This window comes from Neofelis nebulosa, chromosome 5 (genome assembly GCF_028018385.1).
Source record: "Neofelis nebulosa isolate mNeoNeb1 chromosome 5, mNeoNeb1.pri, whole genome shotgun sequence".
Taxonomy (NCBI): Eukaryota; Metazoa; Chordata; class Mammalia; order Carnivora; family Felidae; genus Neofelis; species Neofelis nebulosa.
The window spans coordinates 99,332,855-99,360,600 of record NC_080786.1 but is presented as its reverse complement, the minus strand read 5'-3'; the positions used below and the strand labels follow the sequence as shown (position 1 = coordinate 99,360,600).

At 37.1% G+C, this 27,746-nt stretch overlaps 1 protein-coding gene across 4 annotated transcripts in view; it reads right to left on the bottom strand.

Annotated features, from left to right (window-relative positions):
• Positions 1-27,746, bottom strand: part of USF3 (upstream transcription factor family member 3) — a 58,422-nt gene that overhangs the window by 17,843 nt on the left and 12,833 nt on the right. For 2 of the 4 annotated variants that reach the window (XM_058731376.1, XM_058731378.1), the window contains exons 2-4: positions 8,233-8,357; positions 4,063-4,091; positions 2,103-2,185 (exon numbers count right to left, since the gene is read on the bottom strand). Coding sequence is in view for 3 of the 4 variants with exons in the window: in XM_058731378.1 (XP_058587361.1) it covers positions 2,103-2,124 (22 nt within the window). In the remaining variant the exon portion in view is untranslated. Of the gene's footprint in view, positions 1-2,102; positions 2,186-4,062; positions 4,092-5,219; positions 5,285-8,232; positions 8,358-27,746 lie in introns of those variants that run through there. The other 2 variants (XM_058731375.1, XM_058731377.1) reach the window with 2 other exon arrangements.

Genomic DNA, 27,746 nt, shown 5'->3' with positions numbered 1-27,746 from the left:
AGACCTGAAATTAAAAACAGAAGAGTTAGAGGGATGCCTGGGTGGCTCAACTGGTTAAGCGTCCAACTCTTGATTTCAGCTCAGGTCTTGATCTCAGGGTCATGAGGTAGAGTCCTGCCCTGGGCTCTGCACTGGGAGTGAAGCCTACTTAAAACAAAGAAAGAAAGAAAGGAAGAAAGGAAGAAAGAAAGGAAGAAAGAAAGAAAGAAAGGAAGAAAGAAAGAAAGAAAGGAAGAAAGAAAGAAAGGAAGAAAAAAGGAAGAAAGAAAGGAAGAAAGGAAGAAAGGAAGGAAGGAAGGAAGGTAGAAAGAAAGAAAGAAAGAAAGAAAGAAAGAAAGAAAGAAAGAAAGAAAGAAAGAAAGAAAGACATAAAGAAAGAAAAGAAAGAAAGGAAGGAAGAGAGGAAGAAAGAAAGAAAGAAAAAAGAAAAAGAAAGAAAAGAAAGAAGGAAAAGAAACAAAGAAAGAAAGAAAGAAAGAAAGAAAGAAAGAAAGAAAGAAAGAAAGAAAGAAAGAAGGAAAGGAAGGAAGGAAGGAAGGAAGGAAGGAAACAGAAGAGTTGTAAAAGACCAACTAGTTGAGATTGAAGAAGGGCAGAGGGTTCCAGAAGGAAAGTTTCAAAGGAAAAAGGAGAAAATAGAAATTATGTGGTACACTTGACTATGTAGAAACTCTACTAAGGGACTGTTGAAAGTGTGGAAAGAAATAAAGATAGGTATATAGAGGGGCACATGGCTGGTTCGGTTAGTAGAGTATGTGACTCGATCTCGGGGTCATGACTTCCTACACTGGGTGTACAGCTTACATAAAAATAAAAAATAAAACATAAATTTAAAAAATCTAAAGTAAATAAATAAATAAATAAATAAATAAATAAAAAGATAGGTATATATAAACTGATAACAATGAGGTAATTACCAACCCTCCCCCAAAAAAGTTTCATATGAAACAAAACATAATAATACTAATCTTTGGCTCACCATAAACAATATTTACAGTCTTAATAACATAAGAACTGAATACTGATTTAATCAAAAGTTGTGGAATTATATTGGGAGGACTTAACAAGGGAAAGTCAATAGATAAAATCTAAAATAGAAAAAGTATGATACAATAATATACGCATATTATTTCAAAATATAAAGGTGAATGCCAAAAGAAACAGTAGAGAATGGATGCCTTTAAGTTGCTGTATTGGATGTGGGAGGCAGGCAAGCCAGAGACTAATGTTGTTTTAAGCTATTTAGTACTATTTGTTATGTTTATATATTAACTTAACTAACAATTAACCAAAAAAGGCTAACACAAATTATGATATCTCACTATCATGAAACACTATATAATCATTAAAAAGAAAGGAGATCATATGAAAAAAAGTCTACTATGTACGACTGAGTGAAAATGACAAGGCAGGTTATGAAACATTTTATGAATATATATATGAAACATATTTTACAAATATATATATACATATATATTCATAAAGCAATGTCCAAAGAGATGTGTAACAACATTTGTAATAATAGTTACAACCTAGGAGTAGGATGTCAACTTATTTTTCAAACTTTTTATGACTTCCATATTGTTTCCATTTTGTTTTGTTTTCAGTAAGCACACTTTATCCTCATTATCAGAAGAAACAAAAAGCTATCTTCATGAGAGAAAACTTTAATAAGCTGAGATTTAAGTGCCAGTGGAGGCTGACAGGGCACAGAGAATAAAATAGAGATCCTTGGAAGATTCTAGGTAAGAATTTACAGGTAATAAAAAAATATCATTGGCAGAAAATAAAAGAAATGCCTGGTAAGTACTGTAGCACAGAAATGAATGTAATCGTGGGACTGAATAATGCAAGATCTTAAAGATCTAGAAATTATATGGTCCACTTGATCATGTAGAATACTCTACTAGAAGACTGTTATCAGTATGGGAAAAATTAAAGATAGGTATATAGAAAATTAAGCAAATGAAAAACAATGAGGCGATGATTAACTCCAAAAACCAAAAATGACAGGAAACAAAAATAAGCACTCTGAGCAATGAAACAACTTAGGGAATTATCTGTTCACAAGTAATGAATGAAAATAGGAGTAGACTTCTTACCTGCTTCAGGGCAGGGGAACATGGGATCAGCTCTCCTATCCTGTTTATTCCAGCATTGATTTTCTTCTTTCTATGCCTCTCCACTAGATAGGGGGGAAAATCCATTTATCAGACCTTATGGTACACTGCTATAGATCACTATTCTCCCTGGGTAAAGAAATTTTAGGTAAAGAAATCTCTAACAAAATTTTATCAAACAGTATCTACTGAAGACAAATAACTACAAGACAATTTGTAAGAATGCTGCATTATAAGTCTAGCATTATGGGCACTGATATAAGCAATACTTTTATTAGCATTTTAAAAATGTGATCTATAATAATTAAACTCAAATTAAAAACAGAAAATGCTAATATTACTTTACTGTTAGGCCATTATTATGTTTCAAGTAATTACTGGACATTTTAGTGATAACTAAATTTTAAGAACCCCTACTAACAAGCTAAGTTAGTAGAAAGCTGCCTTTTTATAGCAAATAGGCAAATGAGACCTAGTTAGACAGATTACAGAACCTTCAAACACCTTTTAGGATGTCTAGAAGGCATTTTTGAAATAGAACAGCTATCAGTTATGACTTAAAATTTCTAGGAGTCTCGTTTACTCACTCTGGGCACATAGGATTTTTCCCATAAGAAACTGGGCAACTGACAACATCTCAACCAAATTAACTGAGAAATCTTCCAGGCTTACATGCCACAACTTTAAAGATTGTATGGAAAGGGCAAGAGGGAATGAGATGATCTAAATAATTTCAATAAGACACTGTAAGTAGAAATATTATTAGTCTTGGCTTTTACTGTCAGAAGGGTTTCTAAAACCTCCCTTCCTAACAAAAGATTCCAGTGATCTTTCAGATTAACCATAAGCAGCTCTTGTTTTGCAAAATCATACTTTTTGCTTCACAATCTAGCAGTAAAGACATATTTTCAATGACATCTAATTACTCTCTCATAATAAATTACTATCAGGACATATTTATGACACCATGTGAGTTGGTTCCAATAAAAATACTTAGCTCCTATGGCTAAAAAGATTAGATTTAATTCATTTGGCCAAAGAAGGGAAAACAATAAAGTATGATATCGCCTTTTTTCTAAATTCTCTAATAACAGTATTTGTTATTACCCAGGAGTGGATTTTTTCATGTATGGAGGTAGAAAAAACCAACATTGAGACCCACAGTGATAAAGGGGAATTCAAAGGCAGGAAATTCTCATGCTGGAAAACAGCAATATTCCATCAGTGTTCACCCCATCTTCCCATAGACAAAAATTCCCCCAGGGTCCTTTCCTTAGGGAAAGGAAGAATATCAGTTATAGGGTAATAGACATTAACTTCTAAAATATTTTGTTTTCAATCTGACTGTAACCCCTGGAAAAGAAAGTGTTCTAAAATGTACCAAAATATAAATGTAGGCACAATCACTTCTATAAATGTTTATCTGGCTTTGGCCTATAATCTGGACGTTTGAGATAAAATCAAACATTTATTTTCTACATTTCTTCCTGTGACTGAGGACTCCACAACTTCATTTAAGACTGTTCACATTTCAGGGACTTTTAAGCTCCACAGCCTGCTGTTCATCTCTCCTCTGCTCCTCTGGGCAGCCAGCTCCCTCTGGAACTTCTGCAGACACATTCTCTCTATCCCATTTGGGAGAAGTAGAGCTCAATTTCCTCAGTGGGTGAAATCACTTAAAACACTAGTTCCAAAGGCGTATTAGTCCTCGAGTTATCTAAATAGACAATGAATCAGAAGATGATAAACTAGCCATCTTCATGAGACTCGAGGGGTGTTTTGCCAATTAAACCATAAAGGAACAAACAAAGTAAAGGAACGTTTTCCTGAAACATAAGGAATAATGATTCTATGCTTGTAACATAAAACCTTACAATCGACTACAGTATAATTTCCTTGTGAATGCAAAAATGCTAACAAATACAATTGAAATTGTTTCTACCTGCATTGTGTGTCTCCCGGTTTTTCTTTCTGAAACAAAAAGTGCAGATAAAAGGAACATGAAAATAACAGGAAAACATTTTCTCCACTTTATATGTTGAGAACCACAGACATTTTACGAATTTGTATTTGTTGCATCAGTAAGAAACCATCTTATTATGGTATGAAAACCTAACTGCAGGTACATCAGTATAAATTTAGAATCTACAATTTCCAAATTCTACAGTTCTCTATTCATCCATACCCAAAAGTCAATGGTTGGGAAGTGAATCAATCATTGAAAACGTTAACTATTTGAAAAATGTAATTAAAGAGCTAGTCAACTCTCAAAGTGATGTACCAAGTAGGTGACTTCTGATGTTTGCCCTGGCACCTGGCAAGGGGTGCGGTGAGTGCGTCAGGGGTACAAGCAACAGTAGAAAGGAACTTTTTAATCCCCGGGGGTGGGGAACCATGGCAGCCACCAGCACCAACGCACAGATAATTGGCATTTGAGCCATCCTTTGCATCTGTGTGCCTTAGCTTATCCAAACTCTTAGTTTTTCTTAAAAGCTAATCTACTCAAACCATTGATTTCCCTGTTATGTACAATTACTCAATACCTTAGCAATCCCTAACAGTTATTTGGTAATGAAAGAGAATGGGGATTTTAATATTAATGAAAGCACTGATCATGCAATTTTAAGCAGAAACACTGCCTAAAATGCTAGAAATTCAGAAGGGGGCTTATACAAAGAACCAGAAGTAATGTTGTACTGACGTGCATATTGTAATGTCACAAAATTGTAATGTCACAAAATGTCTATTCAAATTGACTTCGGCCTAAATGAACTTAACAATCTACAAAGACTGTGATACTGTGAGCAAGTAAAAGTTTCAGGAGAAACTAAACACTTAGGATAGATTTGGTATTATACAATTTTAATTGCTCATTGTCATTTCTGTTACACTGTCCATAAAATAAGGAGGACAGGTAAATTTTAATTATGTACTCCTTTCTGTAAACCTGTATTTATTTATTCACACATATTTCTGAAGAATAATGGTCTTCCAGGCATTTAATGAAAGTTCCCTGAGGACTGCCTATTTCACAAAGTGGGGACTAATTCTGCTGTTCATCTCCCCAAACTATATTATTTCTGGACCAGGACTACATACCTGTGCTGCTTTTTTGTAGGAGTCTCATTCTCTGTCATTTCTGGCATGGTTACAGTGATAGGAACCTACACAGCATGGAAGAACACGCCAGAAAGTTCAAGTTATTCTAGTATGTTAGAGAAATTAATAGCACTTTGGTTTGAATACCAAAATGCTAAAAAACCAAAAGTGACACCACGAAAAAGCACTGGATTAGCTGCTGTGGATAGAAAAAGGTATAAGAAAACATGACAAAAAATATTATAACTAGCAGGTGGAAAGCATGGTGAATGTCAAATATGAGGTATTGCCAGAAAGTTCTTGAGAAGACTGGAGTAGAGAAAGATCATTATCAGGTTAGAAATCTAGAAAGGCTTAAAAAGGGGGTGTGGATTTGAGCAAGACCTGGAAAAACAGGTAAAACAAACTTCAGTTGGGAGAGTATGTTCTTTGTTCATAATATTTGAAGTGTTCTACAAAATTTAAATGAGAACACTGGTTCTCCTCTCTGAATGCAGAAAAAACAAGTGACAAGCACACAAACATGTACACACAAACAGCCATACAAGGAATATTCCTTGTACGGAAGCAAGCTCATTCATTCATTTACTCACTTGCTATCCTTCTCTCAAACTGCTAGAAGTCTTACATCATCACTTGACACTCATTAATATCTGGGTAGGAGTAGGAAAATTCTACTTATATTTAAAATATCAGGAGGGGCGACTGGGTGGCTCTGTAGGTTAAGCGTCCGACTTTGTCTCAGGTCATGATCTCACGGTCCGTGAGTTCAAGCCCCGCATCGGGCTCTGTGTTGACAGCTCAGAGCCTGGAGCCTGCTTCAGATTCTGTGTCTCCCTCTCTCACTGCCCCTCCCCTGCTCTTGCTCTGTCTCTGTCTCTCTCAAAAATAAATAAAGATTTAAAAAAATAAAATAAAACAAAATAAAATAAAACAAAATAAAATAAAATAAAATAAAATAAAATAAAATAAAATAAAATAAAATAAAATATCAGGATACTGGGGCACCTGGGTGGCTCAGTTGCTTGGGCATCTGACTTCAGCTCAACTCATGATCTCATGATCTCATGATTCATGAGTTTGAGCCTCGCATCAGGATCTGCACTGACAGTGCGGAGCCTACATGTGGTTCTCTCTCTCTCCCTCTCTCTCTGCTCCTCCCCAGTTTATATGCACACACTGTCTCTCTCAAAATAAATAAACTTAAAAAAAATTAGGACACTAAAGAATATATATATATATATATATATATATATATATATATATACACACACACACACTATAGGGAAATATATTCATATGCCAAAAAAGCCTGAAAGCAAATACATGAAGATAATAGTCATAGTTATGTAAGGCCGGCAACATTATAGGTGGTTTCTTTCTCTTCTCTGATCTTTAAAAATTTCATAATGAAAACTTTAATGCTTTTAAATCTCAGGGACTGACGGCCTGGCCTTTCAAAAGTGGTCTGTCCAACTGGGATAGCTGTTGTGGTACACTGGAGTAGGTGCAAGTGCAGTTACCATTTTCTGTGTATGGAATTGGAAATCAGAAAGCGTGAGTTTAGGGGTGCCTGGGTGGCTCAGTAGGTTAAGCGTCTGACTTCGGCTCAGGTCATGATCTCATGGTTAGTGAGTTCAAGCCCCATGTCAGGGTCTGTGCTGATGGCTCAGAGCCTGTAATCTGCTTCAGATTCTGTGTCTCCATCTCTCTCTGACCCTTCCCTACTCACACGCGCTCTCTCTCAAAAATAAATAAACATTAAAAAAAAAGAAAGAAAGCATGAGTTTAAAATCTGGTTCTGCCAAACTGGTATAGCCACTCTGGAAAACAGTATGGAGGTTCCTCAAAAAATTAAAAGTAGAGCTACACTACGACCCAGCAATGGCACATACTAGGTATTTATCCAAGGGATACAGGTATGCTGTTCTGAAGGGATACATGCACCCCAATGTTTATAGCAGTATTATCAACAATAGCCAAAGTATGGAAAGAGCCCAAATGTCCATCGATGGATGAATGGGTAAAGAAGATGTGGTGTATATATATACAATGGAGTATTACTCAGCAATCAAAAAGAATGAAATCTTGCCATTTGCAACTATGTAGATGGAACTAGAAGGTATTCTGCTAAGTGAAATTAGTCAGTCAGAGAAAGACAAATGTCATATGACTTCACTCATATGAGGACTTTAAGATACAAAACAGATGAACATAAGGGAAGGGAAATAAAAATAATATAAAAACATGGACGGGGACAAAACATAAGAGACTCTTAAATATAGAGAACAAAGAGGGTTGTTCATGGGCTTGTGGGACGGGGGATGGGTTAAATGGGTAAGGGGCATTAAGGAATCTACTCCTGAAATCATTGTTGCACTATATGCTAACTTGGATGTAAATTAAAAAAAATAAATTTAAAAAAATAAACAAACATTTAAAAATTTTAAAAAACAGATACAGAAATAAATAAAATGAAATAAAATAAAATAAATAAAATAAAATAAAATAAAATAAAATAAAATAAAATAAAATAAAATAAAATCTGGTTCTGCCATTTCCTAGCTGTGAGGTCCTGGGCAAGATATATAACCTCTTGGAACCTCAGATGTTTCATCTACAAAATGGATCAAAATCATAGCATCTGGACCACTGGGTTGTTTTGAGAAGGGAATGACAAATGCAGGGGAGCAGAGCAGCACGGTGCCTAGCAGCAAAAAGAATTCAACAAATGTTAGCTATGAATAATAATGAAGGCATTTCAGACTGGGCTCTAGCCCTGTAAAGGTGGAGGAAGGGTCCTGGGGAATGAGTAGAAGTGAATGCAGACAAGGTAATGACAGGAAGTACTGACTGAAGCAGCCTGAAGAGAAATGTGCACTCAAGTCCCACTTCCAGCAGCTTACTCTCCCCTACATGTGTGATGGTATACATCAGCCTAAAAGCAACAAACTCACATCAGGTTACTACATAATGACAATGTGGGACATGTGAGTAAATAAGTCCTTGTCACCTTTATCACCCAAGGGCTTGCAGAAGTTCTTCACTTTTGATTCCTGGCTTCCAACGCCTCCCGTTTCTGATCCAAATCTATCATCTTCTGCCAGAAGATGGTCTATAAGTTATGTTTTCTTCTTACTACACAAGAGAAAAATCAATGAATGTTTACAGTGGCTAGGTTTCCATTAGCATGTAAAACAACTGGCAACTTAGGGCATGCAGGCAGATTTTTGGTGGCAAACAGAATGATCCGAAAGCTAATGAACGTAGTTGCTTTAAAAAGTCACTCTCCAATAGGCGGCTCATGCTCCACTCCCACAAAAATGGTAGCAAGTACTGTAGTCACTGGACAGATCCCAGGAGATTCTCTCCTTTCTCTTAGGCATGCTCACTGTCCCTCAAGTTCTTATTGTCCTCCACCTATGTCTTACACTAAGGTCTGTCCTCAATTCTAAAATTATCTTCCTTCAATCTCCCACTTCCCTCTTCTCACTTGTGAGAGTGACAAAACTTACTCGAGGATCTTCCACGAAGGCAGCGGCACTAGGATGACAGCCTTCAGAACTGTGCATTGTATATACTCCAGAAAATGCAGATTTGGGGGCACCTGGCTCAGTTGGTTAAGTGTCTGATTTTGGCTCAGGTCATGATCTTGCGGTTTATGAATTTGAGCCCCATATCGGGATTGCTGCTGTCAGCGAAGGGCCTGCTTCAGATCCTCTGTCCCCTCTCCCTGCCCCTCCCTGGCTTACGCTCTCTCAAAAAAAATAAATACAAACATTACAAAAAATGTAGATTTGGGGGCTTCATCCTAGACAAATGAGAAGTACTGGGTAGGGCCCAGGAATCTGTATTTTCAACAAGATAATAGCTAAAAAAACAGGAATTGTCAGCCCACTGTCAGCCTGACCCTGAATCAGTCTCTAAGGGAGGAATCCCAATCTTTAAGGGAGGAGTCTGAAATTTAGAATGCCCCCAGGGGATTGTTATCAGGAAAATTTAGAAACACAGGCAGGTATCTTTAGTTGGTGGAATTTCTGGCATCTGACCAACACCCTACTGGAAGAGAGATTATTTGGGATAGGGCATGACAGGTGAACACATAATTTCACCTATAAACCTGTAAGGTCAGATGTCCCTTGTGCTGGTGAGTCAGCATTTGGTCATTAACATTACAGTTTCAGTTTTGAAACTGTAAAACTTGTGAGCACTTTTGAAAGTTTGCAGATTCATGTTACAAGTAAGATACATGACGTTAAAGTTCTAAACTTCTGAACATCTAGAATCTTAAAGTAAATGATACTAGAGGTCTATCACATAAGTAAACATACTCATCGCATGGGGGTGAGACGCAAGAGTTTAACTGAAAGAGGTACATCACCCACTTTACCAAACATCACTGCAAACATCCATCTCAAACCACATTTTAACAAATTCAATTACATCTATCAGTGTACAATTGTTTCCATATGCTATTCCTCCTGATATTAAGCTTGCATTCCTCACATTAAAAAAGAACACTTATTAAAACAAAGAATACTTATTGAAATAATGAACTATATCATAATGTCATAAACGCTTGTCCACTGACTCATTAACCTACTAATAAGGAAATGTTACTTTTTTTTTTTTTTTTTTTTTTCAACGTTTTTTTTTTTTTTATTTATTTTTGGGACAGAGAGAGACAGAGCATGAACGGGGGAGGGGCAGAGAGAGAGGGAGACACAGAATCGGAAACAGGCTCCAGGCTCCGAGCCATCAGCCCAGAGCCCGATGCGGGGCTCGAACTCACGGACCGCGAGATCGTGACCTGGCTGAAGTCGGACGCTTAACCGACTGCGCCACCCAGGCGCCCCAGGAAATGTTACTTTTAATACAATATTTAATTTTTAAAGAAAAAATTCAAAATGTTACATTAATAATCTATGAATCACTATATTTTACTGTAAGAAAGAATTATTTCTGAAATTAGTCAAATCCAATGGTTCTCAAAGTGTACTTTTGAGATCACTTGTATCAAAATCACAACTTTTAAAACTGCTTTTCCTCTTGCAGTAAAGCTTATGTATAGTAAAATGCACAAATCTTAAGTGTAAAATTCAGTGAGTTCTGACTAATGCACATACCTGTGTGACCCAATCCCTATCAAGGTACAGAACATTATTATTACCAGAGAAAGTTCTCTCACGACCCTTCCTAGTCAATACCTTCCACTTCTCCCACAGAGGCAACCAGTGTTCTCATTTTTTTCTCTACTGAACTTTACAATGCATTAACTGAGAATTCTGTTTTGTCAACCTTTCACTCAGCTATTTCTGAAATTCATCCAGTAGTTTGTTCCTTTTTATTGCTGAGTATGAATGTATAACTGTGTGTCAGTTTATAACATAGCTTGTTTATTTTCCGTTGATGAACACCTGTTCCTGTGTTTTGGTGACCACGAAGAAAAGCTGCTCTCCATGAATATTCTTGTGCAACATTTTTCATGGGTATAGTCTTTCTTTCTGTTGAGTAAATACCCAGGAGTAGAAATGCTTATTATATTCCCTGCAGTTCCACTCCCAAGTATCTACCCAAGAGAAATAAAAAAAAAAAAGTATATCCACAGAAAGACTTATGTAAGAACATTTGTCACACTTTCCCCAGAGTGACAGTACCATTTTGCATTCCCATCCAAAATGTAAGAGTTCTGGTTGTTCAATATCCTACTAACATTGGGCTTTGTCTGCTTATCAATTTCAACTATTCTGGTGGTTAAATAGTGGAATCTCATTATAGTTTAATTTTCATTTCCTGGATGATTGATAATATTGAATAAATTTTTATGTGCATATGAAGACCATCTGTAGGGGGCCCCTAGGTGGCTCAGTCAGTTAAGCATCCGACTTTGGCTCAGGGCATGATCTCACAGTTCGTGAGTTCCAGCTCTGCATCTGGCTCTGTGCTGACAGCTCAGAGCCTGGAGCCTGCTTGAGTTCTGCATTTCCCTCTCTTTGTGCCCCTCCCCCACCTCTGCTCACTCTCTCTCTCTCTCTCTCTCTCTCTCAAAAATAAATAAACATTGAAGAAAATTTAAGACCATTTGTAGATCTTGTTTTGTCTGCTCATATCTTTTTGCCAGTTTTTTTTTTTTTAATGTTTATTTATTTTTGAGAGAGAGAGAAAGGGAGAGACAGCGTGAGCAGGGGAGGGGCAGAGAGAGAGGGAGACACACAATCAGAAGCAGTCTCCAGGCTCTGAGCTGTCAGCAGAGCCTGATGCAGGGCTTACACCCACAAACTGTGATATCAGGACCTGTGCCGAAGCCGGACGCTTAACCGACTAAGCTACCCAGGCGCCCTATCTTTTTGCCAGTTTTTTAATTGGATTGTTTACTGTAGGGGACAAGCTTAGGAATCCTCCAGGCTTACACCAAATGGATTAACGAGGGATAAAGAAATACAAAGTCATAAAATGCTTACACCAGAGTTTGGGTAAACCAGATTGGCACTCCAAGAATAGGGGGGTGCAAAGATATCCCGAAAATAGGGAGGCACAAAGGTGCCAGGATTAGGGAGGTGTGAAGGCACCCCAAAATACAGAGGGGTTGCAGAACCCCCCAAAATAGAGAGAGGCAAAGGCCTGAAATAGAAATGGCACAAAGGTGCCCAATACATAGGTATATGAAAATAAACAAGATTAGATGTTCAAGGTGGAAACACTCCCAATTTAGTACTATAGCAGAAAAGCTGCTTTCACGGGAGAATAGGGCCAGGTTAGGTAAATTGATTGGTTAATTGGACTATGGACCTCTGTGCTGCAGGCAAAGCAGCCCAGAGCAGAGATGGTGAACAAAAGAAAAGGTGCCTTATTAGCCCTGTGGTTATTCCCCCTATCTGTCTCATCCCCTAGGCTAGCTAAGATAAATAGGCACGGTGCTTCCGGTCTGCTGTTAACAACCATCTATCCATCTGCCCGGAGCCAGGAGTTTAATATTGACCCAAACCCCAAACACTGTATATCTTCAAAACCCCCCTTTTCCTTCACGTCCCCAAGTTAATGTTCCTAGTTTGTCTCTTTGTACATGCCCATCACGTTTGCAAGCCTTCTGACCTGAGTAAATACGAGGCAAGGACCCTTATTCAGGGCTCTTGTCTTTTCCCGGACATTAGCCGTCTCTCGCTTTAATCCTGTGTCCCCTCTTTTGCTGGCCAAAAGAGAAATTTAGACTTAAGAGTTTACAACAGTTTGTCCTTTTATGATTAACTTACAGAAAATCTTCATATATTCTGAGTAACTTATATCTTCTGCATACTTGTCATTTGTCTGAAACATATTTTGCAAATATTGTCTCCCACTATGTGGCCTACCTATGCCTTTTCTTAATTGTGCCTTTTGGTAAGCAATAGTTCTTGATGAAGTATGATTATTTCTTTTTTGTGGCCTGTCCAAGAAACCTTTACTCATTCCCAAGATATTCTACTATGATTGCTTCTACAAAGTTTATGATATTGGCATATTTAGATCAATGATCTGTATGGCAGGAGGTAGGGGTTAAAGTTCATTTTTTTCTCATATGGATATTTAGTTGTTCCAACATCATTTGTTGAAAACATTTCCTTTCTTCAGTGGTAACTTTGTTAAAAATCAAATGTCCATATTAGTGCAGTTCCATTTCCAGGCTCTCTGTTCTGTTGCTCTCTCTTCTGAGCTACCCTTATGTTATGACCACATATACTAAGCATACGTTTAAAATATTGATTCCTATGCCCTACACCAGACCTACTGAATCAGAATCTTAGGAAAGACAAGTCCAGAAATACAAGCTTCCTAGTTGATTTTTCTGTAGCCTAAAGTCTGAGAAGTGCATTATTTTAACACTGTTCTCCCTCTAAAACTAATAAAAATCAGTGAGCTCACAACCAATGAGGCCACCTGGAAAGAACAGTGAACTTGGAATTGGGAAAATGAGCTCTAATTCTAGATTTGCTACTGAAAAGCTAGGCATCATTTTACTTATCACAGCTTAGGGCCCAAGTTTCTTCACATGTAAAACAAGAGGATAGGACTAGACTCAATCATTCAGGTATAGACCAAGTGCCCCCACTGCCTAGGAATTACAGATACAAAGATGGAAAAGGCAAGTCTTCTCTCAAGAAGAACACAGTCTAGATCAGGGCTATCCAAAAGAACTTTGTGCAATGCAGATATTCTATACCTGCATTGTCCATATGGTCGCCATTAGTCACATGTGTATATTAAATGCTTGAAATGTGGCTAGTGAGACCACCAAACTTTTAATTTTATGTAATTTTAAGTAATTTAAATAGTTACATGAGGCTAGTGATTACCATATTGGGCAGCACAGATAATTTAAAAAATAATTGAAAAGAAGATGAATTTAAAAAAATTGGTTAATGAATGTCAACTTCCTACTTGTGTTATTGTCCTACAGCTACATATCTCTACTCTGGGAAACTGGGTCAGCAGTACATGGATTCATTGTAGTATTTTTGTAACTTCTTTTGAGTCTATAATTCTTTTAAAATAGAAAGGTTTTAAAAGTGAATTTAAAAACTGGTAAATGCTACCTCAAAGATTTGTTAATAAAATGCTATGAAAGAACACAGAATCAGGCATGTTTCTTGTGGGACTCAAAGAAAGCTAGGTTTTAAAGAATACATAGTATTTTTGTCAGTCAAGATGGAGAGAAGAAAGGATATGAGTTAGCAGAAGAGCAAGTGCAAAGGCAGTGAAACATTAAAAATGTCTTGTGAGTCTGAGGATTGCAGCAGGAATATAAAAATTATGGGAGAGAGGGAAGGAAACAGGAGGTGCGGACAGGAAGAGAACTTGGACTAGACTGTGAACGAATTTTCTGTGCCTAGTAAGGATGCTCAGATTTCACTTCTGAAACAAAGTTCCCCTGGTCTACTTTAAACAATAAAAAGTACAATGAAGTACGGATTTTTTTTCTTTTTTATTGACATATTACATATACAATAAGCCACTAATTTAAGTTCACTGCTCAATAAATTTATATATGTGAATACACTCATGTAGCCACCACTAAGATCAAGATACAGAACACTACCTCGAAAGGCTCTCTCAAGGTCCCTGCCACTTAATCAATCCCTTGAAATTTCTTTCAAAAATATTCATTCAAAGAATATATATTTCCAAAGAAGACATAAAAATGACCAACAAGTACATAAAAAGATGTTCATCATCATTAATAATCAGGGGAATGCAAATCAAAACCATAATGAGATTTCACCTCACACCTATTAGAAGAGTTATTATCAAAAAATGGGGGCCCTCTATGGCTCAGTTGGTTAAGTGTCCAACTCTTGGTTTCGGGTAGGTCATGATCTCATGGTTCATGGATTCAAGCCCCATATTGGGCTCTGTACTGACAGCATGGAGCCTACTTGGGATACTCTCTCCTCCCTCTCTCTCTCAAAATAAATAAACTTTTTTTTTTTTAAGTCAAAAGACTATCAACAATAGTGAAAGTATGGAAAGAGCCCAAATGTCCATTGATGGATGAATGGATAAAGAAGATGTGGTATATGGGGCGCCTGGGTGGCGCAGTCGGTTAAGCGTCCGACTTCAGCCAGGTCACGATCTCGCGGTCCGTGAGTTCGAGCCCCGCGTCAGGCTCTGGGCTGATGGCTCGGAGCCTGGAGCCTGTTTCCGATTCTGTGTCTCCCTCTCTCTCTGCCCCTCCCCTGTTCATGCTCTGTCTCTCTCTGTCCCAAAAATAAATAAAAAACGTTGAAAAAAAAAATTTAAAAAAAAAAAAAAAAAAAAAGAAGATGTGGTATATATATACAATGGAGTATTACTCAGCAATCAAAAAGAATGAAATCTTGCCATTTGCAACTACGTGGATGGAACTGGAGGGTATTATGCTAAGCAAAATTAGTCAAAGACAAAACTCATAGGACTTCACTCATATGAGGACTTTAAGAGACAAAACAAATGAACATAAGGGAAGAGAAACAAAAATACTATAAAAACAGGGAGGGGGACAAAACATAAGAGACTCTTAAATACGGAGAACAAACAGAGGGTTACTGGAGGGGTTCTGGGAGGGGGGACGGGCTAAATGGGTAAGAGGTATTAAGGAATCTACTCCTGAAATCATTGTTGCACTATATGCTAACTAATTTGGATGTAAATTTATTTTTTATTTTATTTTTTTTATTTTTAATTTTTTTTAATGTTTATTTATTCTTTTCTTGAGAGAGAGAGAGAGAGAGAGAGAGAGGGTATGAGCAGGGGAGAGGCAGAGTGAGAGAGGGACACAGAATGTGAAGCAGGCTCCAGGCTCTGAGCTGTCAGCACAGAACTCAATGTGGGGCTTGAACTCACGAGCCATGAGATCATGACCCAAGCCAAAGCCAGACACTTAACCAACTGAGCCACCCAGGCGCCCCTGGATGTAAGTTTAAAAAAAAAAAAAATTAAAAAAAAAAAGTCAAAAGATAACAAGTGTTGGTGAAGATATGGAGAAAAGGAAACCCTCATACACAACAGATGGGAATGTAAATTGGTGCAGCCATTATGGAAAACAGTATGGAGGTTTCTCAAAATTAAAAACAGAAATACCGTATGATCCAACAACCCCACTTCTAGCTATGTATCCAAAAGAAATGGAAACACTATCTATAATCCCATGTTCATTACTGCATTATTCACAACAGCCAAGGCATGGAAACAACCTAAGTGTCCACTGATGGGTGAATGGGTAAAGAAAATGTCACACACACACACACACACACACACACACACACACATAATGAAATATATAAATACATATTTACATATATACACATGTATATATTTTATAGACAAATATATGTACATAATGGAATATTCACCTCTAAAAAGAAGGAAATCCTGATATCTGTGACAACATGAATCAACCTGGAGGACATTATGTTAAGTGAAATAAGCCAGATGCAGAAAGACAAATATTGCATAATCACACTAATATGTGGAAACTAAAAAAGTTGGACTCATGGTAATAGTGGGCATAATGGTAGTTACCAGTGGCTAAGAGATAGGGGAAATGGAAGAGGTTGATCAAAGGGTACAGACATTCAGGTATAAGATGAATAGGTTCTGGAGACCTAATGTACAGTATGATGACTACAGTTAATAATAATTTATTGTATATTTGCAATTTGCTAAGAGAGAATATCTTAAAATCTTTTGTTCTTACCACGAAAAGTAACTATGCGAGTGGATTGATATGTTAATTAGGTCAGCTGTGGTAATCATTTCACAATGTATACACATACCAAAATATCATGTTGTATACCTTAAGTACATACAGTATCTATTTGTCAATCAAACCTCAATAAAGCTGGAAAAAATATGTTTATCAAAAGTGTGCTATTTCCTCATACACTGCTGGTGGGAATGTATAATGTATAATGGTATAGTCACTTGGGAAAACAGGTTGGCAATTCCTCAAATAGTTACAACACAGAGTCACTCTATGATCCAGCAACGCCACCTACGTATACACCCCAAAAAACTGAAAACACACGTTCACACAAAAACTTGTGCACGTATGTCTGTTGCAGAAATATTCGTAACAGCCAGTGAGTTGAAACAAGCCAAAGGTCCATGTGAATGATGAATAGATAAGTAAAATGTGCTATGTCCACACAAGGCAATGTTATTCAGCAATAAAAAGATATGGAGTAATGATACATGCTACAGCATGGTAATCCTTGAAAACATGGAAATGAAAGAAGCCTGACACAAAAGGTCACATATTCCATTTATACAAAATGTCCAGAACAGGCAAATCCACAGAGACAGAAAGCAGTTTAGTGCTTTTAGGAGTGGAGAGAGGGAATCAAGAGTGACAGCTAATGGGTATGGGTTTCTTTGGGGGATGATGTTCTTGTATGGAGATGACTATGCAACTTTGTAAATATGCTAAAAATCACTGAATTCTAAACTTTAAAAGGGTGAGTTTTGTGACATGTGAATTATATCTTAATAATAAATACAAACAAAAAATGAAGACAAAAGCAAAAAATTTTGCTATGAATAGAAAATGCTTGACATCTCCAGATTAATCAATGCTCTGTTGGTAAACACTTTAAAAAAATTTTTTTTAATGTTTATTTATTTTGAGAGAGAGAAAGAGAGATCAAGCAGGGGAGCGGCAGAGAGAGAGAGAGAGAGAGAGAGAGAGAGAGAGAGAGAGAGAGAATCCCAAGCAAGCTATGCGCTGTCAGCACAGAGCCCAATGTGGGGCTTGAACACACATTAGATCATGATCTGAGCTGAAATCAAGAGTTGGACACTTAACTGACTGAGCCACCCAGGTGCCCCATGGTGGTAGACACTTTTTAAAAACCATTTTAAGACACATAATTATATAATTATCTGTACACATTATATAATTATTTTATACACAGAGTCTAATCTGATATTCACTAATTTATAAAGTGGTATTAAAATAATTTAGTAATTTGTCCACAGCCACACAGCTAATAAATAGTGAGGCAGGATTCCAACTTACTACTATCTGACTCCAGATCCCAAGTCCTTAACTATTTTCATAGTGATTCCCCACCTCTGCCACCCCCTGAAAAAAAAAAAAAAAAAAAAAAAGCAAAGCAAACACACTATCGTACATTTTAGCAAAACCATGTCTTCAACTATTATATTCCTTCCATTTCAATATATATCTTATTGTCCTGGACATACGTTAAGTGGTAATATCTAGCCCAAAAAACTTATTTTCTCATATGGCTCCTGCTCATAAGAAAACAAAAACATCAATCAGAAGCCATATGCAAATAAAAAGCAATTGGATTTATAGGTTTTTCATAAAACAAAATATTCAAATAATCTGCTTTAGACAGGTGCTAAATGTTTAAAGTGGAAGCCTACTGTCAGCACTGTGTAAAAAAATTTTTTTTTACATTTATTTATTTTTGAGAGACAGAGCACAAGTGGGGCAAGGGCAGAGAAAGAATGAGACACAGAATCCGAAGCAGGCTCCAGGCTCTGAGCTGTCAGCACAGAGCCCAACGCAGGGCTCAAACCCACAAACCGCGAGATCATGACTTGAGGTGAAGTTGGACGCCTAACCGACTGAGCCATCCAGGCGCCCCTGTCAGTACTGTTTAGAAAGACTGAAAAGAATAAAGACAGCTCACAATATTAAAAATTACTACCAAGTTACATTAATCAAGACAGTGTGGTACTCGCATAAAGAAAGACACATAGATCAATGGAATTGAATTAAGAGCCAATAAATAAACCCTTAAATTTGTGGCCAACTGGTTTTTGACAAAGATGCCAAAACCATTCAATGGGAGAAAGAACAGTCTTCAACAAATGATGCCAGGGTAATGGGCTACTCACATGCAAATGAATGAAGTTAGACCCCTATCTCATAACACATACAAAAATTAACTCAGAGAGAATCATATCACAGTTCAACATTATAGCGAACACTTTAAAACTCTTAGATACAAAATGAAAAGTACCAGCAACAAAAGAAAAATATAGATATATTAGATTTCAAAATTTTAAATGTTTATGGTCAGAGGACACCATCAAGAAAGTGAAAAGATAACCCACAGAATGAGAGAAAATATTTACAAATATCTAATAAGGGAAATGCATATACAATATGTAAAGAACTCTTACAACTCAATAATTAAAAGACAACCTAATTTAAAAATGGGGGAGGGGTGCCTGTGTGGCTCAGTTGGTTAAGTGTCTGACTCTTGGTTTGGGCTAAGGTCATGATTTCACAATTCTTGAGATGGAGCCCTGCCTTGGGCACCCAGCCGACAGCACAGAGCCTGCTTGGGATTCTCTCGCTGCCCCTACCCTGCTTGCGCTTTCTCTCTCTCTCGTTCTCAAAATAAACTTGTTTTAAAAATGAGCAAAGCATCTGAATAGACATTTCTCTAAGGAAGATATACAAATGCCCAATAAACACATGAAAAGATGTTCAACATCATTAGCCATTAGGAAAATATAAATAAAAACCATGTGAGATATGACCTCATACCTGCTGGGAAGGCTAAAATAAAAGAGATAATAACATGTGTTGGTGAGGATGTGGAGAAATTAGAAGCCTCATATATGGCTGGTGGAACTAAAAAAAAATGGTACAGCCACTTTGGAACAATCTGGCAGTTCCTCAAAATGTTACACATAGAGTTAACATATGACCAAGCATTTCTACTCCTAGAGATATAATCCAGAGAACTCAAAACAAGTGTTCACGCACAAAAACTTGCACATGAATGTTCATAGCAGGAGTATTCATAATAGCCAAAAAAGGAAAACAACCCAAATGTATATCAACTAAGAAGGGATAAATTGTGGTATATTCACACAACAGAATATAATTCAGCAATAAAAAGGAATGAAGTACTGATACATGCTACAGCATGGATGAACTTTGAAAGCATTATGCAATGTGAAAGAAACCAGTCACAGAAGACTGCATATTGTATGATCCCATCTACTTTAAGTTCTGGAACATGAAAATTTATAGAGACTGAAAGTAAACTGGTGGTTGCCAGGCCTGAGGAAAATGAGGGGGTTTAGGTGGGAGGTCTGTGTTCTTTTGGGGATGATGAACGTTCTAAAATTATACTGTGGTGATAGTTGCACAAGTCTACAAATATACCAAAACCCACTAAATTTCACTTTAAATATGTAAACTTTACGGTATGTGAATTGTATCTCAATCATCCTTGAAAAAAAAAAAAAGAAATTTTTTGATGTCTCTTTGGGTAATCTGAAATTCTCTACCCATTCATCTTTTTCATCAGTTTATACATCTGTTTTCTCTCAACATAAAATTCTATTTAGCTACCAATCATCCCCAATTGTCCTAATACAGAGAAAATGTGAAGCTACCGAAAATAAGTACTAGCACTTATTTTTTTAAAAAACTAGGTCTAGAGGCGCCTGGGTGGCTCAGTCGGTTAAGCATCCAACTCTTCGTTTCAGCTCAGGTCATGATTTCACGGCTGGTGAGATCAAGCATGGGCTCCATGCTGACATTGGAGAGACTGCTTGGGATTCTCTCTCTCTGTGCCCTTCCCCTCTTTCTTAAAATAAACTTAAACTGAAATGAAATGAAATGAGATGAGATGAGATGAGATGAGATGAGATGAGATGAGATGAGATAAAATAAAATAAAATAAAATAAAATAAAATAAAATAAAATAAAATAAAATAAAATAAAATAAAAACAAAATAAAACAAAACTAGGTCTCACTGTTCAGGGGCAAATTGTGTTTTTTTTCCACCAAGAAGCAAATTAATGGTAAAGATTAATTTAAATTGTGTCTTGGGGCACTCGTCGGTTAAGTGCCCAACTCTTGGTTTCAGCTCAGGTCATGCCCTCACAGTTGGTGAGTTTGAGCCACACACTGGACTCTGCACTGACAGTACAAAGCCCGCTTGAGTTTCTTGCTCTCTCCCTCTCTCTCTGCCTCTCCCCTGCTCATGCGTGTTCTCTATCAAAATAAATAAACTTAAAAAAATTTTAATAAATATAATAACATAAAATGAATTGTGTCTTTAGATATCATGAAGAGAAAAACCTAATTCTTATCATCAAATTTCGAATTAGAATTAAAATGTCTTAGTTGAAAACATTTTATGGCACATTGTTTAAACATATTTGCCCATGGTTTGAGGAAAATCTTTTCAACCTCTACACTTAATTCTGGTTTTTTGCTGCTTAACGCATTCCTAAGTATTTTACAATGATTCAAAATGTTTATGGAAGATGAACACAGATAGGCAGTTTTTCAAATGTGTTCTATGTCTTTATTTGTGACCTCTAGTAAATCCTTAGTTCTCGCCAATCAAAATGCTTTAACCCACTGAACTAGAGTATGAACCATGAAAATAATGACACAACTAAGCTTATATCCCTGGTCTGGATTGCAGCCATTTATACCATTAGTATAATTAAAATAAATATCATTTTATATGCTTATTTAACACTTTATAACAGGTTTTCCTTATAGTAAAAGTAATACATACCTAGAAAAGCCAAACATAAAGATAAAAATGAAACTACTCTCAATCACATCACCCAACCAGAATACACAAGAATCATCATTGACATTCTTGTGGATTTTGTAATTCTTTTTTGTATGCACTTTACAAATGTTAAACCATAAGTAACTTTGTATTCTGCATTTTACTTAAGGTGAGCATTTCTCTATCATTAAATATACAAAACTGTGATTATAGTTTTATATTTAACATCATGGATGTGTACGTTCTAATTTCTATCTTATTTAATGCTGTAGGCATCTTTGCTCTCTGTATTTTGCTATATGAACCATTATGTGCATTTATCATCTTTACTATATTTTAGGTTAATAATCCTCTACCTAGAACATCCTATTACTTGTCTACCTGGTTCAACTCATGAAATCTGGCACATCTGTATTCTAGAGTTCAGGGATAGCACAGGGGTACTCTTCATAGCCCAAAGAATCCTTCCTCATAATGTTTGGTTTTAGCAGCAGCTTTCCATCTTGGCAGGCACTTGAGGACGTATTTATGAGTGTGCTGTGCTGTCTTCTGCTTTCTATAACTGCTATCAGAAGTCCTAATTTCCTTTGCCATTACAGAAATCCTACATCCTTTAACAACATTGCTGGCTCCTTCCTGTGAATCGCATCATCCTGCTTGGAGCTATCAGTCAGGGTGGTTCCTAAATGCCAACCTGGAGATACTATGTCATATATACAAAAAGGAAATTAAGGAAGTCCTGCCACTGGAGCTTTCACTGTGAAGTTGGGTCAAACCGTATCTCAAGAAAAAGAAATAAGCCAAAGATTTTAAATTTTTACTTACGAACTACACAAGTAACCAATTTGCATAAAAATTATTTTCAAGGAATACAGAAATATATAAAGTTAAATGGAAAAGTTCCTCAGCTCTACTATCATGCTTTCCAGGAATACCCACTGTGGACAGTTTAGAATTTGTTAGACTCTTACCCTTCCTTTGCTCTTCCCATACAAGCTATAAATACTCCTGGTTAAGAATATATAACTAAATTCCATTATTAAGTTTTTAAAAATTCAATTGCAAAAATAACTTCTGTAAAAATTTTAAACAGCAGAGATGTGTATGAAGTACCAATGCCCCTCCACTTTTAACAGTCTGGTGGTATCAATTCCAGACATTTTCTCTACATAAGTCCAAGCAATTACCTACGTACATACTACATACATACTAGTACATACTATTACGCTGAAGGAGTAGGACACATAAAATGTAAATAGTACAAAATACCTTCCACTCTCAGTTCAAACCTCTTCCATGGGTGATCCTGCTCCTTGGATAAATTTAGGGTGGATCCCATGACTCTACTGATCACGACTATATGATACAAATCCTCTAGTTATTTTTAGTCACAAACAATCCATTGAGAATATCTCAGTACAGTTCCTCTGATGCAGGTAATGCCTCTCCCCACACTGTCTCTTACATTCTCTCCCCCACCCCCAACTTCTGCCTCTGTCTTTAAGGCCCAGTCTCTTTCTGCTGAGGTAGTCCTGCCCGTGATGGAAAGCCTAAGGGAGAGTGCCCAGACCAGCTCCTCCTAACACACTGTGGACCCACATCTGGTCCACAGAAATATGTACCTCTCTGATGTAATAACTCCTAGAAATTTACTCTACAAGTCATATTCATGTATGTGCAACAGGACATTTATTCAAGGATATTCATTATAAAATTGTTTCAAGTAGCAAAGGACAAGGAAACACCCTAAAGGCTCATCAAAGAACAATTAAAAAAAAAAAAAAAAGAAAAGAATGATTAAATATGTTACAGTATTATGTTGAATCATCTGAAATTGCCCATATTTGACTTTTTCTGCCTCTAGAAACTACAATTTCAGATGGTTCAATCTAAAATAGATTGAGGGGCAACTGGGTGGCTCAGTTGGTCAGCTGTCCGACTCTTGGTTTCGGCTCAGGTCATGATCTCACAGCCCGTGGGTTCAAGTCCTACTTTGGGCTCCATGCTCTAACAGCACAGGATTCTCTTTCCTTCTCTCTCTGCCCCTCCCCTGCTCATGCTCGCTTGTGCACACGTGCTCTCTCTCAACATAAATAAACTTGAAAAATAAAAGATTGAATCATAATACCTAAACATTCAATCCAAATATATGTATATGTATGTACACATATGTATAATATAAATGTATGTATATATGTACAATATATATGTCTGTGTATATATATTATATGTATAAAATATATAATATATATGATTATAAAATGGGCTGTATTGTGTCTCCTCCAAATTCATATGGTGACGTCCTAACCCCCAGTACTCTGGAATGTGACTGTATTTGGAGATAAAGCCTTTAAAAAGGTAATTAAGTTAAAATGGGTCATTAGAGGGGTACCCGGGCTCTGAGCTGTCAACACAGAGCCAAACACAGGCCTCGAACTCACAAATCGTGAGATTATGACCTGAGCTGAAGTTGGACACTTAACCTGAGCCACCCAAGTGCCCTAAAATAAAATCTTTTTAAATGGGTCATTAGGGTGGGCCCTAATCTGACTGGTGTCTTTTTTTTTTTTTAACGTTTATTTATGACACACACACACACACACATACACACACACACACACACACACACAACAGAGTGTAAGTGGGGTAGGGACAGAGAGAGGGAGACACAGAATCCAAAGCAGGCTCAGGCTCTGAACTATCAACACAGAGCCTGACACAGGGCTTGAATCCACAAGCCGTGAGATCATGACCTGAGCTGAAGTCAGACAGTTAATCTACTGAGCCACCCAGGTGCCCCTGGTATCCTTTTTTAAAAACATTTATTTATTTATTTATTTTGAGAAAGAAGCATGAGCAGGGGAGGGGCAGAGAGAGAGAGGGAGAGAGAACCCCAAGCAGGCTCCTCACAGTCAGCATGGAGTCTGATACCGGGCTCAAACTCACGAACTGTGAGATCATGACCTGATCAGAAATCAAGAGTCAGATGCTTAACCGACTGATCCACCCAGGCACCCCTGCCTGGTGTCCTTATAAGAAAATGAGATTAAAACACAGACCACACAGACATGAGAACTACCACATGAGGATACCACAAGAAGGCAACTATCGACAAGCCAAGATGAGAGGCCTCAGAAGAAATCAAACCTGCTGACACCTTGGGCACTTGGGTGGCTCAGTCGGTTAAGTGTCTGACTTCAGTTCAGGTCATGATCTCATGGTTGGTGAGTCTGAGCCCCGCATTGGGCTCTGTGCTGACAGCTTAGAGCCTGGAGCCTGCTTCAGATTCTATGTCTCCCTCTCTGCCCCTCCCCGCTCATGCTCTGTCTCTGTTTCAAAAATAAAATAAAAACATTTTTTAAAAAATGAAAAAAAAAGGGGCACCTGGGTGGCTCAGTTTGTTGAGCTTCTGACTTCGGTTCAGGTCATGATCTCATGGTCTGTGAATTCGAGCCCCGCGTCGGGCTCTGTGCTGACAGCTCAGAGCCTGGACCCTGCTCTAGATTCTGTGTCTCCCTCTCTCTCTGACCCCCTGCCATTCATGCTCTGTCTCTCTCTGTCTCAAAAATAAATAAACATTAAAAAAAAAATTTTTTTTTAAAAACCTGCTGACACCTTGATCTTGGACTTCTAGACCCCAGAACTGTAAGAAAATAAACATTTCTTGTTTAAACCACCAAGTCTGTGGTATTTTATGGCAGCACTAGCAAACTATACATATGTACACACACATGCGCACATATGTATATATGTACATGTAAATATGCATATGTATAAATGTACATATGTGTATACTTATATAAGTATATATATTTTTTTAACTTAAAAAATTACAAACATATATAATACCTATCCTTTGGGATGGGGAGGAGAACATAAATGTGTATGTTGACAAATGCACAGAATTTCTCTGGAAGGATCGCCTTTGAAGAGGGGAATGGGGAAAAGGGTACAAGAAATACTTACTGTATATCCTCATACAGAATTTTAATCTTTTGCTACCTGAATGCATTTTTTCTTCTACAATATGAATTGCTTTTCAGTCTTCCTAATAAATGTATTTAAGACTATAAGATTTCCTCAAGGACAGCCCATAGATTTTAATATGTGGTATTTTCAATAGTCATTGATTCCTAAATAATATGTAGTTTCAGTTAAATTTTAAATTATGTCTTAAATTACTATACTGAGGGGTGCCTGGGTGGCTCAGTCAGTTAAGCGTCAGACTCCTGATTTCAGTTCAGGTCATGACCCCAGGGTCGTGGGATCAAAGCCCCACATTGGGTTCAGGGCTGAACATGGAGGCTGCTTAAGATTCTCTTTTTCTCTCTGCCCCTCTCTCCCACTCATGTGCTCTAAAATTAAATTTAAAAAAATAAAAAATAAATACTATACTGAAAACCAAGAAAGTAAATATTATCTGTAACTACATCCCTTTTTCGGGGGGAGAAAAATTAGAGTACCCACTATCACCTATTCAGTTTTATTCTCCCCTAGTTGGGAATCAATTTGACACCAATTTTCTTTATCTTTCTACAGAGTTATTACATATACATATATAATATAATATATATAATATATATACATATTATATACATATTATAATATACATACATGTATACATATATATGTATACATACATATACATATATACATATAAATACATATAATATACACATTATAACATAATATGTATATAATATTATATATAATATATATAATGTATATTTATATTATCATATGCACATAAATTTTTTATAAAAATGAAATCATGCTGTCACCCTGAAACATGCTTTCTTTTTACCTAGAAATTCATTATGAACATCTTTCCAGGTAAGTACATATTAATTTACCTTATTCTTTTAATACCTACATAGTGTTATGCAGCATGGAGCCATAATTTATTTAGCTGTTCCCCATTGATCAATACTCATTTTTTCTCTTTCCCTTTTACTATTTTTGCTATTAAAAACAATCCTGAAAAAAAAGGCTGCAATCAACATCTCTTAAGCTTTTCTCATCCCAAAAGGCAAAAGATATCTTATTGCTTAACTTGCATCTCCTTGATAACTCATGAGGCTGAATACCCTTTCATATGTTATGAATCATTTATATTTCTTTTTCTGTGATTAGCTTTTCATTATCTTGACTTTTTCTTCCTTGTAATTTCAACTTTTATTTCCTCTGACTTGAGTGGAAACAAAAAACTTTCCAAGTAGTTATATTTCTTTTTTGGTTCCCATTTTGTTAATTTCTGTGTGTGTGTGTGTGTGTGTGCGTGTGCGTGTACGCACATGTGCTGTTTCCCTGCATTATGACTGGCAATAAATAGTATCTGATTTTTAGGGGAGCCTGGCTGGCTCAGTCGGTGAAGCATGCAACTCTTGACCTTCTTTGGGTTGTGAGTTTGAGCCCCACGTTGGATGTAGAGATTACTTAAATAAATAAAATTTGGGGCCCGGGGGGGGGGGGTGGGGGGGTGGGTAGGGAGGCGGCGCCTGGCTGGTTCAGTGGCTAGAAGTCTGACTTCAGCTCAGATCATGATCTCAGACCCAGCGTCAGGCTCTGTGCTGACAGTTCAGAGCCTGGAGCCTGCTTCAGATTCTGTCTGTCTCTCCCTGTCCCTCCTCAGCTCATGCACTCTCTTTCAAAAATAAATAAACATTTAAAAAAATGTTAAAAATAAAAATTTTTTGAAGTGTCAAATTTTTAGAATTTGAGATTTTTTATAGCCCTCTTACATGATATATTTTTATTAAGTGTTACATGAGTATTTGTCTTTTAAGTAATCTCTACACCCAACATGGGGTTCAAACCCACAACCCAGCAATCAAGAGCTGCACACTCTAACAAATGAGTCAGCCAGGTGTCACACCCCTCCTTTCAAAAAGTTTTTATTACCTTTTTTAATGTTTATTTATTTTTGAGAGAGAGAGTGCAAGCGGGCGAGGGACAGAGAGAAGGGAACAGAGGATCCGAAGCAGGCTCCACGCTGATGGCAGCAAGTCCAATGTGGAGTTCAAACTCATGAACCGTGATCATGTAACCTGAGCCAAAGTTGGATGCTCAACAGACGAAGCCACCCAGTCACCCCTCCCTACTTTTTTTTAAATGGGTATTTAAGAAGAATATATTATTACCGGGGCGCCTGGGTGGCGCAGTCGGTTAAGCGTCCGACTTCAGCCAGGTCACGATCTCGCGGTCTGTGAGTTCGAGCCCCGCGTCAGGCTCTGGGCTGATGGCTCGGAGCCTGGAGCCTGTTTCCGATTCTGTGTCTCCCTCTCTCTCTGCCCCTCCCCCGTTCATGCTCTGTCTCTCTCTGTCCCAAAAATAAATTAAAAATGTTGAAAAAAAAAATTAAAAAAAAAAAAAAAAAAAAAAAAAAAGAAGAATATATTATTACCTACTTAGGTATAACATTATATAAGTATTTTTAAAAGAAAATGTTTGCTCTTTGAAATATATTCAACAATTGCCTGGGGCATGTAC